The sequence below is a fragment of the Rattus norvegicus genome, chromosome 5, assembly GCF_036323735.1.
Source record: "Rattus norvegicus strain BN/NHsdMcwi chromosome 5, GRCr8, whole genome shotgun sequence".
Classification (NCBI taxonomy): Eukaryota; Metazoa; Chordata; class Mammalia; order Rodentia; family Muridae; genus Rattus; species Rattus norvegicus.
Window position 1 is genome coordinate 137,198,425 of NC_086023.1, and position 14,604 is coordinate 137,213,028.

At 54.6% G+C, this 14,604-nt stretch overlaps 1 protein-coding gene across 5 annotated transcripts in view; it reads right to left on the reverse strand.

The window, feature by feature from the left end:
* The window catches only part of Szt2 (SZT2 subunit of KICSTOR complex), a 46,702-nt gene that overhangs the window by 15,777 nt on the left and 16,321 nt on the right, over positions 1–14,604 (reverse strand). For 4 of the 5 annotated variants that reach the window (NM_001427598.1, XM_039111188.2, XM_063287980.1 and 1 more), the window contains 33 exons: positions 14,031–14,265; positions 13,770–13,899; positions 12,942–13,084; positions 12,616–12,768; positions 12,364–12,478; positions 11,970–12,184; positions 11,664–11,879; positions 11,265–11,343; positions 10,990–11,084; positions 10,595–10,763; positions 10,344–10,458; positions 10,135–10,248; positions 9,738–9,908; positions 9,488–9,582; positions 9,151–9,274; positions 8,876–9,040; positions 8,584–8,788; positions 8,193–8,308; positions 7,853–8,099; positions 6,629–6,770; positions 6,407–6,499; positions 6,209–6,287; positions 5,827–6,120; positions 5,512–5,653; positions 5,316–5,423; positions 5,030–5,093; positions 4,524–4,709; positions 4,047–4,214; positions 3,885–3,972; positions 3,706–3,777; positions 3,313–3,514; positions 2,111–2,210; positions 1,037–1,166 (listed from right to left, as the gene is read on the reverse strand). In NM_001427598.1, the coding sequence (NP_001414527.1) occupies positions 1,037–1,166; positions 2,111–2,210; positions 3,313–3,514; positions 3,706–3,777; positions 3,885–3,972; positions 4,047–4,214; positions 4,524–4,709; positions 5,030–5,093; positions 5,316–5,423; positions 5,512–5,653; positions 5,827–6,120; positions 6,209–6,287; positions 6,407–6,499; positions 6,629–6,770; positions 7,853–8,099; positions 8,193–8,308; positions 8,584–8,788; positions 8,876–9,040; positions 9,151–9,274; positions 9,488–9,582; positions 9,738–9,908; positions 10,135–10,248; positions 10,344–10,458; positions 10,595–10,763; positions 10,990–11,084; positions 11,265–11,343; positions 11,664–11,879; positions 11,970–12,184; positions 12,364–12,478; positions 12,616–12,768; positions 12,942–13,084; positions 13,770–13,899; positions 14,031–14,265 (4,770 nt within the window). The remainder of the gene's footprint in view (positions 1–1,036; positions 1,167–2,110; positions 2,211–3,312; positions 3,515–3,705; positions 3,778–3,884; positions 3,973–4,046; positions 4,215–4,523; positions 4,710–5,029; positions 5,094–5,315; positions 5,424–5,511; positions 5,654–5,826; positions 6,121–6,208; positions 6,288–6,406; positions 6,500–6,628; positions 6,771–7,852; positions 8,100–8,192; positions 8,309–8,583; positions 8,789–8,875; positions 9,041–9,150; positions 9,275–9,487; positions 9,583–9,737; positions 9,909–10,134; positions 10,249–10,343; positions 10,459–10,594; positions 10,764–10,989; positions 11,085–11,264; positions 11,344–11,663; positions 11,880–11,969; positions 12,185–12,363; positions 12,479–12,615; positions 12,769–12,941; positions 13,085–13,769; positions 13,900–14,030; positions 14,266–14,604) is intronic. The other variant, XM_006238744.5, reaches the window with a different exon arrangement.

Below are 14,604 nucleotides of genomic sequence, written 5' to 3' on the forward strand. Positions count from 1 at the left end.
GCCATGGACACAGTCAAGGCCCATGTGATTCCTGTCATGCTTCCCCGTCATGAGGAACCTTCTGAAGGGTGGAGGAGCAGAAACACTACTGTCAGGGTCAGCAACCTACAGGCTGCCTAAGAGACACTACCTACACTCTGGCTCCAAGTGCAGTGCCTACGGGCTTCAATGTACAGAAACTGCCTTCAAATCCATAGCCGGCTGATAACTATGGGGTTTCTCCTTTTACACAGGGAAACATCCTAGGATGTGCTGAGAGAAATACTCCTCTAACAATGGTAAAAATGTTTGAGACTATTAAAAATAGGGAGACTCTTGTTTTACACTTTTCTTTGACCACCACGGCACAAGCCATAGTCACTGGGTGCAAAAGAAGAGAGCCCAAGGGTTGAGACTTCAATCACTACCCCCATTAGATTAGTATGCTTCCTTCCCATGACCAGAAACCCTAGGAATCCCAAAGGTGCCCTGTGTCTGCCTGTCTGGAGGGACGCTCAGAAGACCAACCTTGCTACAGTGTCTCAGGTTCCTCCTTCTCCTCCTTGTGGAACAAGCTGCCAGCTTCCCACTCCCTCACACTACTCGCCTGTCTACTCTGCTGCTGGGTTAAGGTCAATATTTTATGTACCAAGCCAAGGCCAGGCAAAGGCCACCCGTTAGGAAGCTGGGTCATAGCCTAGAGCTAACCATCTCTTTTCCGCAGTATTCTTCAACATCTCCTCCCTTTCAGGCTTTCCCCTACTGAACAGAGCATGCCCAGTTCTGTTCTGTACTTTGAAGGTTTCCTCGACTCTCCCTTCCTTCAGTCACACTTTCTCTGCTGACCCAGGCGAAGAGCAGTCTGTCTGCTCCAATTCTATCTCCACTCTGCCGTGCCATCTGGTTTCCGTTCCTCCCCTCCACTGGAACTGCTCTCTTTAAAGTCAGTGGTGACCTAGCAGCAGCCAAGTCCTCATCTTTCCAGTCTTGCTTCTCACGCGAGGAGCAGGCAGAGGACAGACAGCCTGGTGAGGGAGGCTCCTAGCTATGACCGTACCATCACTGGGCAGGACCACCCGCTGACGGGAGTGGAAAGGCATCTCGCTGCGCCACAGATCTTCTTCACTCTCGGCCACCAGAAGGGAGTTACACACGTGACTGTCATGAAGGTCCTGAAGGAGCAGTCGCTAGAAGGAGCAAGTGTCAGAAAAGTGAAACACTTTCTAATGAGTGGGTGGCGGTCAGGCCAAGAGAATGCCCACCATTACTGAGGTCTGAAAGTCAGATAGACCATCAGGAGCCCAGCCTGGACTACCTAACGTGCCACGCATCAGAAATGAAGGTACATGGATGGACTGAGGACTGGGCGACAGCCAGAGACGTTTGGCTTTGATACCGCACTAGACATTGTTCAGTGTGCACTGGTGTCTGCACTGGACAGGGGAGGTTGGCACAGAGTCTAACGGGCCAGAGTGGACAGGTAGGTTGGGGAATCAGAAATTCTGAATTTCTAAAAGTGAAAATACAAAACAAAACACACACCACCTATCTGGAGGATACCAGCAAGCACAGTGTCAGTTACGAGGGAATAGCATCCTACTTAAGAGCTCAGAGCAAACCCAGCAAGTCTTCGCTCCTCATTAGAATCTGATCACTAGCCTTCAGTTCTCAGCTTAAACCTGCTTTAACCAAGAAGTGTTCCCAGACAGTCTGGGTCACAGCTCTCCCGAGTGCTCTCCCAGCAGCCTCACTTCTCACTGCAGAATTCTTCACAGCTGACACCGAAATCATCCATGCACTTCGGTTGTTCAGTGCCCGCCTGACCTCTTCTACACAAGCACCAGTCAGGGTCCCTATGTCTGGCTCTCACTAACTTCCCAGTGTAAGGACAGGAAACATCTCAAGGGTCACTGGAAGGGAACAAGAACCCTTGAGTTTGTAGGGAGCTGTGGGAGTAAAAGCTTTCCAGAACTGGGGTGTCATAGAAAAGGTCTCTGTCACTGTTAAGTCTGAGACAGACCACCCAATTCTAAAGGTTTGGCTCCTAGAAACTCCTTTCTCCTCCTCTCAGCCCCAGTGCTCCAGCCCCGCCCCCTGAGCACCACCCCAGCCCTGCCCCAGGCTGCCTTACCTGGTTGACCTCTCTGCAAATTTCCCCAACACACCTCACTAGGAGCTGCTGCAGGTGGCGACACTCAGTGCCTGGCCCGCCATCCTCACGATTCAGGCTCCTAGGCAGGAAGGATGGAGATGACAAAGAAGTGCAGAGGGACGCAGTTTTAGGTGTGCTAAACTGGAGGGAAGGCCATGGAGCTGGAGGCCAAAGGAAACTATGTAAAGGAGGTAAAAATGTACAAAGGAAGAGAGCCTCTGGGAAAGGGAAAGAAATTTCCAGTGGTTTTGGAAACCCAGGCAACACGGCTGCCTTGTGAGCTCCCTCACAAAACTACAGAAGCCCCATTGTCCAGCCTCTTGATTAGTCTCGAAGTTCAGTCAAGATGGTGGTCTTCCCTTGTGCCACCTCTAAAAACAGGCTATTTAAGCAGATGCCCAGCTATGAGCCCTCGCTCTGTCACTTACTGTGACCTTGGGCAAGTACTCAAGTCTGCAGTTTCTTCACCCCCACTATGTGGGGAATACTGTGTAGAGCTGACCTGATGTGACAGGCAATGCCAGGTCAGTTAGACAAGCTGATCCCTGCACAGGCTAGACAGGCACCTACATGCTATGTGCACTTGTCGAATATCAGCCACCTCGCTCATTCTTCTAAGTGTCAACTGCCAAAGCTTTATGAACTTAAGGCCTTCAAGTTTTTATGAACCTGATGCCCTTAAGGCTCAGGGAGAAGTCACAACCCCGCAGAGAAAGTCTCGAGAGCTGGGCATGGAGGCATACAACTTTACTCCCAGCCTTCATAAGGCAAAGGCGGGTGGATTTCTATGAGTTCAAAGCCAGAGTGGTTTACACAATGAGTTCCAGGCTCGCCCTGTGTCACAAAACAAACAAACAAACAAAAAATGAGAGTGATGTGCTTTTCCTAGAAGAGATGAGGAGTCCCAGACCTGAGAAGATCCCTACCAAAGCTCTCAAGTTTCTCTCTTTTTCTCTTTCTCTCTAAGACAGGGCTTCTCTATAGCCCTGGCGACCGGGAACATACAATGTAGACCAAGCTGATCTCAAACTTCTAGAGCTCCTCCTACCTCTGCCTTCCCAGTGTAGAGTTAAAGGTACATGTCACTGTGCCAGGTATTTTCAGTAACCCTTGAGAGAGGTGCTGTGTGACTGTGCACAAGAAGTTGATAACGTCGGGGTACAGGACTTGCTTCTACATACCGTGCATGTGCATACACTTCCACACGATCCTGCAGTATCCTGACGATAAGCCAGAAATCAGGCAGGGACGGCCCAGGAAGGACAGAGAGCGAAGGCTGTGGAGGTGCTGGTCCAGGTGGAGTCCGCAGTGTGAAGAGGGCTTTCTCACCAAGAGTCTCACCGGGACCCTCACTGTCTGAGCCACTGCTGCCACCGTCATAACCTGTGTCAAATGTGCTGACATTCAGCCCCACCCTCAGCTGAGCCCGAGTCATCTGAATCACAGGGCATCAAGCTTGGCATCTCCTTTAAGTAGGTCCTCCCTGACTGATCCCCCTTCCTAGACCTTTCCCTGTGCAGCCCTACGCACGGTTGCCATCAACTTGGGGTCATCCACCCCCGCTCTGAGCTTACCGAGGTGGTCTGAGTCCACACTGCCTTGACTGGACATGAGGCTTAGTCCCCGACTAGGTCCAGGCTGACTTCCTGTATAGAGAAGGGAATACCTGCTGTGTCTCTGGATCCTGCTTAGAAGGGTCTGCCAGTAGAAAGGGAAGCTGGGAGAAACAGACTATGCTGCCACCTTCTCTTACCTCCCTGGGACAGGCTGGGAAGGCTGATGAGAGGGGTACATTCGGAATCCTCTAGGGAGCCAGGGACCTGGGGGCTGGCTGTCAGGACCTGAGAAACAGAAATCAGAACTGAGATACAGCCGTATTACAACTGCCACACCTCTTGGTCCCCGGGTCACTTACCTCCCCTTCAGCATCTTCAGCCCTGTCTTCATGGTTGTGCCAAGCCCAGGCTGATGAAGGGGGCTCCCCATGGAGTCCACCTGGTTGTTGGCCAACTGCCACAAAGAAGAAGCCACTGTCAGGGTCCTCGAGGAGAACATGGCCAGGGAGGTGGAGGCGCCGGAACTCCTAGGGAAGGAGTCGAGAGCACAGGTTAGGCTGGATTTCTCCTTTGACTCTGTGACTCCCCACAGAAGCAGACGGGAGCCCACGACTGCTAAGGTAGAAAAGGTTGAATGGCTTTGCCAAAGTTCAGCAGGCCCAGTAACAAGGTGGGAAGTAGGGCTACTGCCTATAGAACCTCACTTCCAGGCAAATGAGGGAGAAGCAGAGGCGGCAAAGACACACAGGAGGGAAAATTCTATGGGTTCAAATTAAGAGAGGGCCAAGAAATGATGGAGCCCCAGGGACCCACGGAGTGACCGGAGGGCAGTTTACCTCCTTGAACTGTGTGAGGGAGCGCTCTGGCCCAAACACAAAGCTCAGAGGGGGAGCTTGGCGGAGGCAGGTAGAGCGTCCGGACGAGCTATGAATGTGGGCAGCTGCTCGGTGCAGGGCAGGGCTCTGGGGGATTCCCCCTCTTCGGAGTGCCCCTACCATCTCATCTTCTAACAGCCAGCGGATCTACAACCAGAGTGTGGGTGTGAGCCCTTGCTTAGTGGGGCATCACTCAACCCAATCCGCAAGACACTGGAAGACAGTCTCCCTGTAGACTACGGGAGGCCTACGCCAGTCTTTTTTTTTTTTTTTTTTTTTTTCTTTTTTTCGGAGCTGGGGACCGAACCCAGGGCCTTGCGCTCGCTAGGCAAGCGCTCTACCGCTGAGCTAAATCCCCAACCCCTACGCCAGTGTTCTTATGTGCCTGGCTGAGCAGGTTGTCAGCCACAGCACGGGGACGTGGGGTGGGGTGGGGTACTGCTCACACTGAAGGAGAGAAGGCTCACCTCACTCATGGTGCTCTCAATAGCCAGTCTGTGGGGTGTGGCCAAACTGGACAGTCCTGGGTGCCTAAGTGGAGGAAAGGTTTATAAACTAGTTTCCCAAGAATGAAAACCAAGGGGGAGTGGAGAAACTGAGAGGGAGGTAAGGGTAAGTTGGTGGGGAGCACCCTCTTAGAGGTGAAGGGGAGGGGAAGGGTGTGGGAGACTCATGGAGGGGGGACTAAAAAGGGGGATAATATCTGAAATGGAAACAAAATAATTAATAAACACACACACACAAAGGATGTACCTCTCTTCTTCTGGGGGTGGTAGTGGGGGTCCTAGGCCATCATCTGACCTTAAAGATGATGGCTGCCCCGGAGACCGTGGGAATGAAGCACTGCTCTCAGATGTTGACCTAAACAGTAAACAGGGTAGGAGCAAAAGTCAGACCTGGAGCTACTATCCTCTGGGGGTCTCCTGAGGTCTCGTGTTCCCCACCATACCGATGGTGCTGAGGGTCCGAGGCTGGGGGCAGTTCCACTTCCAGGGGTAAGGTCAGCACAAAGACATCAAGAGTGATACTGAGGTCCCTCAGGGGAACTCGGCCTCCAACCGGGGGTCCCTCCAGACTGGAAAGCACTTGACCTATGAGAGAGGTAAAATTAGGGATTTCTGGGAACCCTGGATGAAGTATAGCTTCCCAAGTTCTAAATGGTACCAACTCCCCTAGGTTCTTCCATCTCCCCGTCCCCAAGAGCAGACAGGCAAACAAGCCACATGGGGACATTTGGCCTTGCTCTTGGCTCCCCTGAACTCACCCAGGCAGGTGGGCAGGCTGCACACGGGCACTGAGCTGTGCTGCCCACGCAACCGCACGGAGCATGTAAGGTGTAGGAAGAGAGGTGGCAGGTCATGCATGAGGCTGTCGGGCCCAGTTGGGGAGTCACCCCCTAAGATACTGAAGGAGTCCTCATCGGGGTTCACGGTGTCTGCATCTGACAGTGATGCGGAGTCCAGTCCAGCAGGCCCTAGGTCTGGTTCTCGGCTCTCTCGGTATTCTACCTCCAGCTCTGGATCACTCTCAGTGACCACACAGCAGGCAGATGTGTCCCCTAGAGGTGTAAGATGAGAGGGCGGTAGTCAGGGCCCCTGAATCCTGGCTGGAAACAGCCATCCCATCCTACCCACTTGCTCACACACCTTCCTCTCCCACGAGCTCAGCCTCGGAAAACTCCAGGTCACTGACTTTTCTGTCCACAGTGTCTCGGGGTCCCTCATCCTGAGAAGGTGGGGGAAGACATGTGATCAAAGCAGGACATCCAGGCATCGGGAACCAATATTCAAAAAGGTTCAGACAGGCTGTGGGGTTGGGCATGCAGACAGGAAGAAGTTTCTCACCTCTCGCCTACTGGATGGAGGGCAATAGAAGAAGTAGTGGGGATTGGAGGGCACGGTGCGGAAGTGTAGACGGCTGATCTCCAGGAACTTCTCCTGGTTAGAAAGGGCTATGAGGTATCCATCCCTGAAGACCAGGACATGTGACCATCCTCAACCCAGGGGAGAATCTGCGGGCTGTATGAGCAGGACTCTACCTCCTTCCTCTCCCCTCCAAGTTCCCACCTGGATGAGGCTGTGAAGGGCATCATGTGCCTCTCCTCTGAGTTGGCAGACATCCGTCAGAGAAATCTCCGGACCAGGGTCTGAATTCCCAGGGACACGGGTGCTCTGAAACTCGGGCTCACTTAGGTCCTCAGTCTCTATACTGGGGTTGGAAGGAGCACGTCAGGGCTAAGGACCACCGAGTGCCAGGAGTCAGGACTAAGGACCACCGAGTGCCAGGAGTCAGGGCTATGGAACACCGAGTGCCAGGAGTCAGGGCTATGGAACACCGAGTGCCAGGAGTCAGGGCTATGGAACACCGAGTGCCAGGAGTCAGGACTAAGGACCACCGAGTGCCAGGAGTCAGGGCTATGGAACACCGAGTGCCAGGAGTCAGGGCTAAGGACCACCGAGTGCCAGGAGTCAGGGCCAAGGACCACCGAGTGCCAGGAGTCAGGACTAAGGACCACCGAGTGCCAGGAGTCAGGGCTAAGGACCACCGAGTGCCAGGAGTCAGGACTAAGGACCACCAAGTGCCAGGAGCAGTACCTGTTGTTATCTACCAGGTGTCGGAACAGAGCCTGGGAGGTGACCGCGGGGCAGCCCTCTCCCTTCTGGCTCTGACCTACACATTTCTTACATAAGAGTGGCCCTCCTTCTGACTCGTCTCACTGGGTAGAGGCTAGTACCACTCGGCATCAGAGGAGAACAGAGGAAAAGAGCTTGTTAGAGGAAATGTGTGTTCACTTGGAGGGGGCATGGAGAGTGAGGGAGATCTGGGCCTCCAGAGTAGTCACTGGGTGGAGCCCGTGGCACCCTCCCTTTCCTAGCTGCTCTTTCCTCAATAGTACACACTGCAGAAGCTAACAGAGCATCTCCTATCCTGCCTTTGTCCTTCTCTCTAGCCTTCCTTCAGCAGGAGCTGTGGAGGCCCACTGTGGGGACTCAGTGATGAACAATATACTCACATCAGCTGGGGAAATTCTTATGATTAATATGGGAACATAAGAAAAATTTGTGTTCACTCCTGGGAACGGGCTGCCCGCACTCAGCTAATCAGAACATACTAAATTAGGAGAGGTGGGGTATGCCTGGGAGAGAGGCTGCTACCAAAGACAGCACCGGAAATGAAGCAAGTACACTGCTTCTCGGTATGCTTCCACTGGACTGGAAGGTTTGCTTGTAGGGACTTGGTCCATGTGTCTCCTACAACCCTGCTCAACAACCTTCAAGAACAATCCTAACCTGGACTCAGAAACTAGGATAGCTCGTTCCCGGGGTTCTGGTCCTTCTTCGATGCTACTGCTGAAGGGCCCTGGACTGAGGGGCCCAGGACTTGGGGGTGCATGAGGCAAACCCCAAGTATGGCCGCATAGTGCAAGCAGAAAAGAGGTGATGTCTACTTCTTGTAGAAGCTCCTCACAGGCATCTACGGCTGTCAGCAGATCCTGGCAGGTCACGCTCTGTGCCTGTTGCAAGCTTCGGAACAGCCCTAAGGGAGCAGAGTGAGCCATGAGGGTCCCCTAACCCTATGACCTGCAGTCCCACTCTCAGTCAGACCCCTCTGCACGACACTCCTACTAACCTCGGACAAAGCACCGCTGTGCGTGCTCCTGCAGCAAGGCGCAGTGTGTGGCTGCCTCCTTGTATCTGGGCTCCATCCAGGCTGAGGAGGAGGATGGGTGGTCCAGGTCCTGAGTCCTAGGAATGTGAGGAAAAACAGGCCTTGGTGGACTCCCCTAAGTGATACCTTGGCCTCATCGGGCATCCAAACTTCAGAGGTGTGTCCAGACTAAGAGCCCGGACAGTGTTAGACTCATGATTAGGAATGTCTGATGATTTGCTTGGTGGGGGCGGGGGGAACGGGACGGGATGGGACACGGACAGACAGCTCGGAAGCTAAGTTCCTGATTGACCTGAGTGTGCACGAAAGCCTTGGATAAGAGGAGCCAAGAGTCAAAATGAAGCATACCCACCGGAATATGAGGTCTCGTGGTGCTTGTGGAGGCTGCAAGCCAACCATTTGTTCCCTCAGTGCTTCCAGGGAACAGCTATAGATGTAGACAGGACACCGGGTCCGGGGCCCATCAGCACCCTCTGTCTGGGGAGCCTGGCGCCCACTGTTAGCTGGGAAGTCTCGGCAGGAGGGTGGGCTTGGCTCTCCTGGATTCTGGGTACTGTCTGTGAGGAAAGTTGTTTGTGTCTTCACATTCTTAGTGGCTTCCCAACCCCACCCTGTGCTTAAACAACACTAGGCAGCAGCCTTACCGCTAGCAAGGGTCACACTGAGGATGGGCACTTGTGACTTCGGAGCCCTAGTCCCTGCTGCTCCCAGGTCTTTCAGGCTCGGAGCTCCACTCCAATCCCCAAGCTTAGGTTTTGTTTCTTCTTGAGAGGAACCCACCAGGCCATAAGCAGTCAGATGTTGGACATCTGAAGAGGAAAAGTCGGGCACCTACCTATCAGGGCTCTCTGGTGGATGGTGGGGAGGAGCTCAAGGGCTTGTATCAGAGGGGTTAGTGAGGAAGGTCAGCTATTGGTACCTGAGAAGGTAGCTGGGAGAAAAGTCAGAAACACATGCTGAGGGCTCAGAAGCCTGGCATAGCAGTGCCACTGAGGGGGCTGTGCAGAAATGGAAGACCTGGGAATTCCAGGAATGCCTACACTCTGTAAGAGACGAACAGAGAACAAGAGCAATCCACAAGGGAACATTCCGAGTCCCGTTCCCTTCTCCTATCCTGACCAGGTTCCTCTTAGGCTAAGTGTGAGAGGTCTGGGCAAAGGGGAAAGAGCACTGTCGGGTGATGGAGACCCAGGCATTGTGGGTGCTGACAGAAGATGTGCGCACCTAAGCGCTCAGGAAAAGGCCGCAGTGCTGACCTGGGTAGGAAGGGTGGAGTCTCCAGTAGCCTGGGTCCTGTTGCCTGCTTGATCCTTAGGGATTGCGTGACCCCCAACTAGAGCACCTTCTGGACCTACAAGGGGCAGAGATAGTGGAAAAGGGCAGGACCAACAGGGAGGCAGGGCTCTGAGGTAAAAGGGTGGGAAGGAGGCCAGCACTCGAAGGCAGGAACCACCTTAGGGTAGGGAAGGGCTGAAGAGTGGTATCAGGAAAGCAGGGGGGACTCACCTGGGTCCAGGGAGCTCCGCCGCAGGACCTCATTCAGGAAGGCAGTCTGGTCAGCGGTGGTCAGGGGGATCTCCCGGTCACTTAGCTCCTGCCCCAGGCAGCTGTGCAGCAGGCACAGCACCATGTCGTTGGTGGGACAGGGCCCCTCGGTGAGAGGCACACCCTCTGGCTCTGCCCAACACACACTCTGTCTCAGCAGCGTGTCTCCTGCAGCCCAGTGTCCCCAGCTCCACCCTGACTGGCAAAGCCCTCCCTTCAGTCTCAGTGTCCGCCCTGACTGGCAAAGCCCTTCCTTCAGCTTCAGTCTCACTCATTGCGCTGGCTGGCCTTTGTCTTCTGAGGTGCCCCAGTTTGCTGGCCCCTTAGGTGAGGGTGAGTAGCTTCCAAGTATACCCACCTCTGGAGAGCAAGAGGAAAAACATCTGCAGCTGCTGGCACTGTGGCAGTAGCCCTAGTAGGTCAAAACGGAAAGGGATCTCATGGACACAGGTGTCTCCTCGTTGGTCCAGGCCTAGGAGGAAAGAATAGCCACAGCGAGACCCGGCTTATTTACCTGTGGCTGTTTCTTCCATCTACTTCCCTGCTACATACACCCTTGCCACTGACCATCTGAGACCTGTGGCTCTGGGGGCAGAGGACCCCACTCCTTGCTCTGACACAGCTGTATCAGGTATTCAAAAGTCAGCAGGGAGCCAATGCAGGCAGCATCCCGTGGGTGGAGCTAGGGAAGAAACACCAGATGGCAGGAGTCAGTTTATCCTAGGTCCCACCTCTAGTCTCAAAGGACATGCAGAGGTGACAGTCTCCAACAAGGGATACTCTGCTAGGAGGCACGGGACAGGTCTGGGGTCACTCACAGCTTGAGGAATCTCAGAGTAGGTCAAATCCTGCAGGTGTTTCCAGCTTTCAGGGCCAGGCCCCACTCGTCCATACTGAGGCTCCACCCACACCTCGGTGACTAGATTAAGCTCTGAGTCCCCCTCTAAGGCCTCTACCTCCACATCATTGTCATCGTCTGTTGAGAAGCTGGAAGAGGAGGGTTCTAAGCCTAGAAGTCCAGGGACAGCTTGTGGTAGGGAGGATGAGAAGGCAGGCACTCAGGATAGCCAGGTGGCCTGTGCAAGACCAGCATCTACTCAACATGGGTCATCTAAAGCCAGCAGCCCCTGCTCTGGTTTGGGGTAGAGGTCAGAGTAGTATACAGACAGTTAGCTGACCCTGGGGAGGGGACATGCAGAGGTCATGGCCTCACCTGTCTTTAGTGGAGGTAGAGTGTGGGGGGAAGAGGATATACTGGACAACACATGTATGCTTCTCTTCAGCTGCGGCCTGCCCCAGTGGGTCATTCTGTGGATAAATGGGAGATCCTGGGCAAAACCCAGGCAGTGAAGAAGCCTGGAGAGCTTCTCACTCTGGCCTGAGGCCTTGGTCCCTGGATCAGGTGAGGCAGTTTCTAGCAGTCACCACCCAGCTGAGAGGCAAGTGTCCCAAGGTCCCTGGGGTAAGTTTCAGAAGGATGGGACACACCTGAACCGGAAGCTCCAAAACCATGTTGATGATTCCTTCCCCACTACAGGCGAAGTGGAACCCTTCAGAAAGCCGGACCCTGATGCCCCAGAAAGATGAGGAAAGAGAAATTTAGTTCAGTGCACCAACTGCCCACCCCCCAGAAGCCATCATGCAACCTGGCCCGCTGGAGGCAAGCTCAAATTAGCAGTTCCCTAGAGAGTGTCAGGTGTAAACAGGACCAGAGGCCAAAATTAGCAGAGCTGGGGAGTCCGGAGTGGGAGGGCAACAGCACGACCTCTGTACTGACAATGTCGCTTGGAGATGGGAACTGTCTGGCGTAGGTGCTGTCCAAACCCAGAGCCTACACCTGTTCTCTCCTTGCCCTCGCTGAGCTGCCCTGCAGGCTTGGAGACGTACTCGGTGAGAACAGAGAGGAGCTGGGCGATGGCGCTGAGTGGCAGTGTTGGGGCGAGGCCTGAAGGGACACTCCACAGCCAGCGCCGATGGTAGAGGTAACGTGACAGCGACGCGAGGCTAGATGAGGCTGAGCGGCCTGACACCAGGGGCAGTGGTCCTGGTGGCTCCAGTGTCAGCAAGAAGGGTGCCCTGTAGTCCAGGGGCAGCTTCTCATACCTGGGAAACAGGGCGGCTCCCAGTTGACTTGTGCTCACAGTCTCTCATGCTGAGGTCTCCCCCCCACCCCCCGCCATCTTTTTTACCAACCTGATGAGGAGCTTGTCCAGTGGCTTATGAAGAACCACAAGGCAGGGCCGGTCAGACAAGGCCTGCTGTGGCCCCAGTGTGGGGGGTGACTTGGAGGGAGAACTGCCCCCAACACCCCCTAAGCCTTTGCGTTTCACTTTGGGTGTTGGCTCCTTACTTTGCACTCGGTGAGGGAAGCGAAGGCGCAGGATCTCTTCCTGCAAGCCTGACACAATCTGTGGGAGAAAATATAGTCAGACTCCCCTACTCCCAACTTGTCCAGGTCTGGGAGAAGGAATCCACAGTCAAGGAAAGAGCTGTTCCATGTTCCTCTGGGGGCACCCCTCCTCTCTGAGTCAGGAGGGCAGAGTTCATCTACACCCCAGAACTCCTCGGTCAGGCAGTCAGGGTTTACCTTATGCCGGGCCTGGGCTGGTGTGCCAATTGGAAAGCCCAGGCGAAGAACCATGCAAGGGGCCTTGGAAATGATGCGGACCATGTAGAAGGAGGATGGGGGCTGGTCTGGGGCGCTGGGGAGAAAGAAGCAAGCGAGCTGTCCCGGGTTGAGTGTAAATGGGCTTTAGAGAAGGGATGTGGTCAGGTTGGAGGAAGACTGGGATGGGATGGGGTGTGGAGATGGTGAGGAGAGACAGACCACTTTGCCCACCTGGAGAGCAGCTTGACGTAGGAATAGCCCTCAACCAGCACAAAGCTGCTCCAGTCTCGAAGCAGAGAGGTCAGTGAGGAGTGGGAGATCCTGCACTGGATAGTGCTATAGCGTCCATTGCTGCCCGGAGTGTGCAAGTGCTTAGGGAGTGGTCTAAGACAGGGTGGGAGAGTGACATCAGATGGCCCAGCCCCAATCGCTTCTGGACCCCGAGGTCATGGGAGCTGACAAGTGAAGGCTTGGCCACAGCTTGTGCTCTCCCCATCAGCTCCCACTCCAGAATGCTCCTCCGTCAGAGCCAAGGCCCCGAGCCCGAGGGTACCCACGTGTCATGCTCCAGGATTAGCACCAGGCGATGCATGTGCAGCCATCTCTGCCAGGAGTTAGCATCCATGGACAGCACTGGCTTCCAGTAGGCAGCAAACTGGGCATGGGAGGAGTCGGAGCCACTGTGCTGAAGGGAAAGCACCTGGGGATAGAAAGGCCAGCCCACTAAAACCATGTGAGGAAACTCAGCAGACAGCTATAGCAGATTCGGCTCAGGGGTCAGGCCAGCCTGGGACAAAGGCACATGGCTTTTCAGCAGGAAGGAGATGCTGGGACGGCCGAGCCAAGACAGACTGGATAGCCCTTTAAAGCGGACCCAGTGGGAGGAAGGAACCTGCCGAGCTTAGACTACTGACGTTTTAGGAAAGTGTTTGAGAGCTGGCACGATCTAATGAAGAGGCCACCGCACACTTCCGTAGGCCACGTGGTCACTGTACCCCATTATCAGCTGCAGATTGAGTGAAGAGGACCCGGAACTTGGAAGTTGTAATCCTCAGAAAGCACCCAGTTCACATGGAAAGTGGGAGTTGGACAACAGGTACTGGAGGAGGAGGCCGAAGTAGGCCACATGGAGACAGGCAAGGGCAGCAACCGCAGCCTGCTAGGGTACCATTGCCTGACAGCTCGATCTGTTAGGCTGGTCTGCTGCGGCCTCTTTCTTTATTAACAGTGTCCCCAGGGCCTTAGGAGGCAGGAAGAAGAGATGCTTTCAAGGCTAAAGCTGGCTAAAGCTGGTTTGGGTGCCTCAGACTCGAGAAGGAACAGTGGTGGGTTTGGCCTCCAGGCTAGGAAAGCAAGAAAGGCTGCTGAGTGTCAGGCACACTCACCGGGGTGCCGGAGCCAGGGGGGATGTAGAAGAGCGGCACTCCACTCTTGGTGCTGTCGGGAAGCGTGAAATGCTCCGGCACTGAGGAGAAGGCCTGCAGGTGAGCCAGCATCTGGTCTGTCTGGTTTATGCTGTAGGACAAGGGCCAAGCTTGAGCTGCAGCAGGCTGCCGGGGTCAGGTGAAGGGAGCCTCAGGGGTGGACGCAAGCTCCCAGATTGACGAATCTGTCCCTCTACACAGCTTGGGTGTTGCCTTACTCACCTCTGTAGTGTGTTCCAGAAGCGGCGGATAACGTGAGTGCGATACAGTGAGCGAATAGGTTGCCGTAGTGCACAGGACACGTCATGTAAAATGTCATAGCCACCTTCCATTGTCACTTCCACCCTTGTCCCTCGAGGGCCCTCAGGTTCCAGGGGCCAGGGTGCCACGGCCACATACTCAATTCGCATATTGTGTTTCCACAGCAGCACCAGTTTTACCTCCAGCTGGGACCCTGCTGCAGGAGAGGGAGGCTTAGAGGGAGCCAGACTCCAGTCCAGCCAGCCTCCCCGTGACATGGACCTCGAGCCTGGCCTAAGTTCCAAACACAGTCCCATACACTTCAGAAGCACAGCCCAGGACAGCACACCCCACAGCTGTTCACTGAGGCAGGAGAACTCAGCCCTGAGAGCACGCCAAAGCTCACCTGTCTTAAAGGTCAGAGACTCTCATGGGGACACCTTTTTTTTTTTTTCTTTTCTTTTTTTCGGAGCTGGGGACCGAACCCAGGGCCTTTCCCTTGCTAGGCAAGCGCTCTACCACTGAGCTAAATCCCCAACCCCATGGGGACACTTTT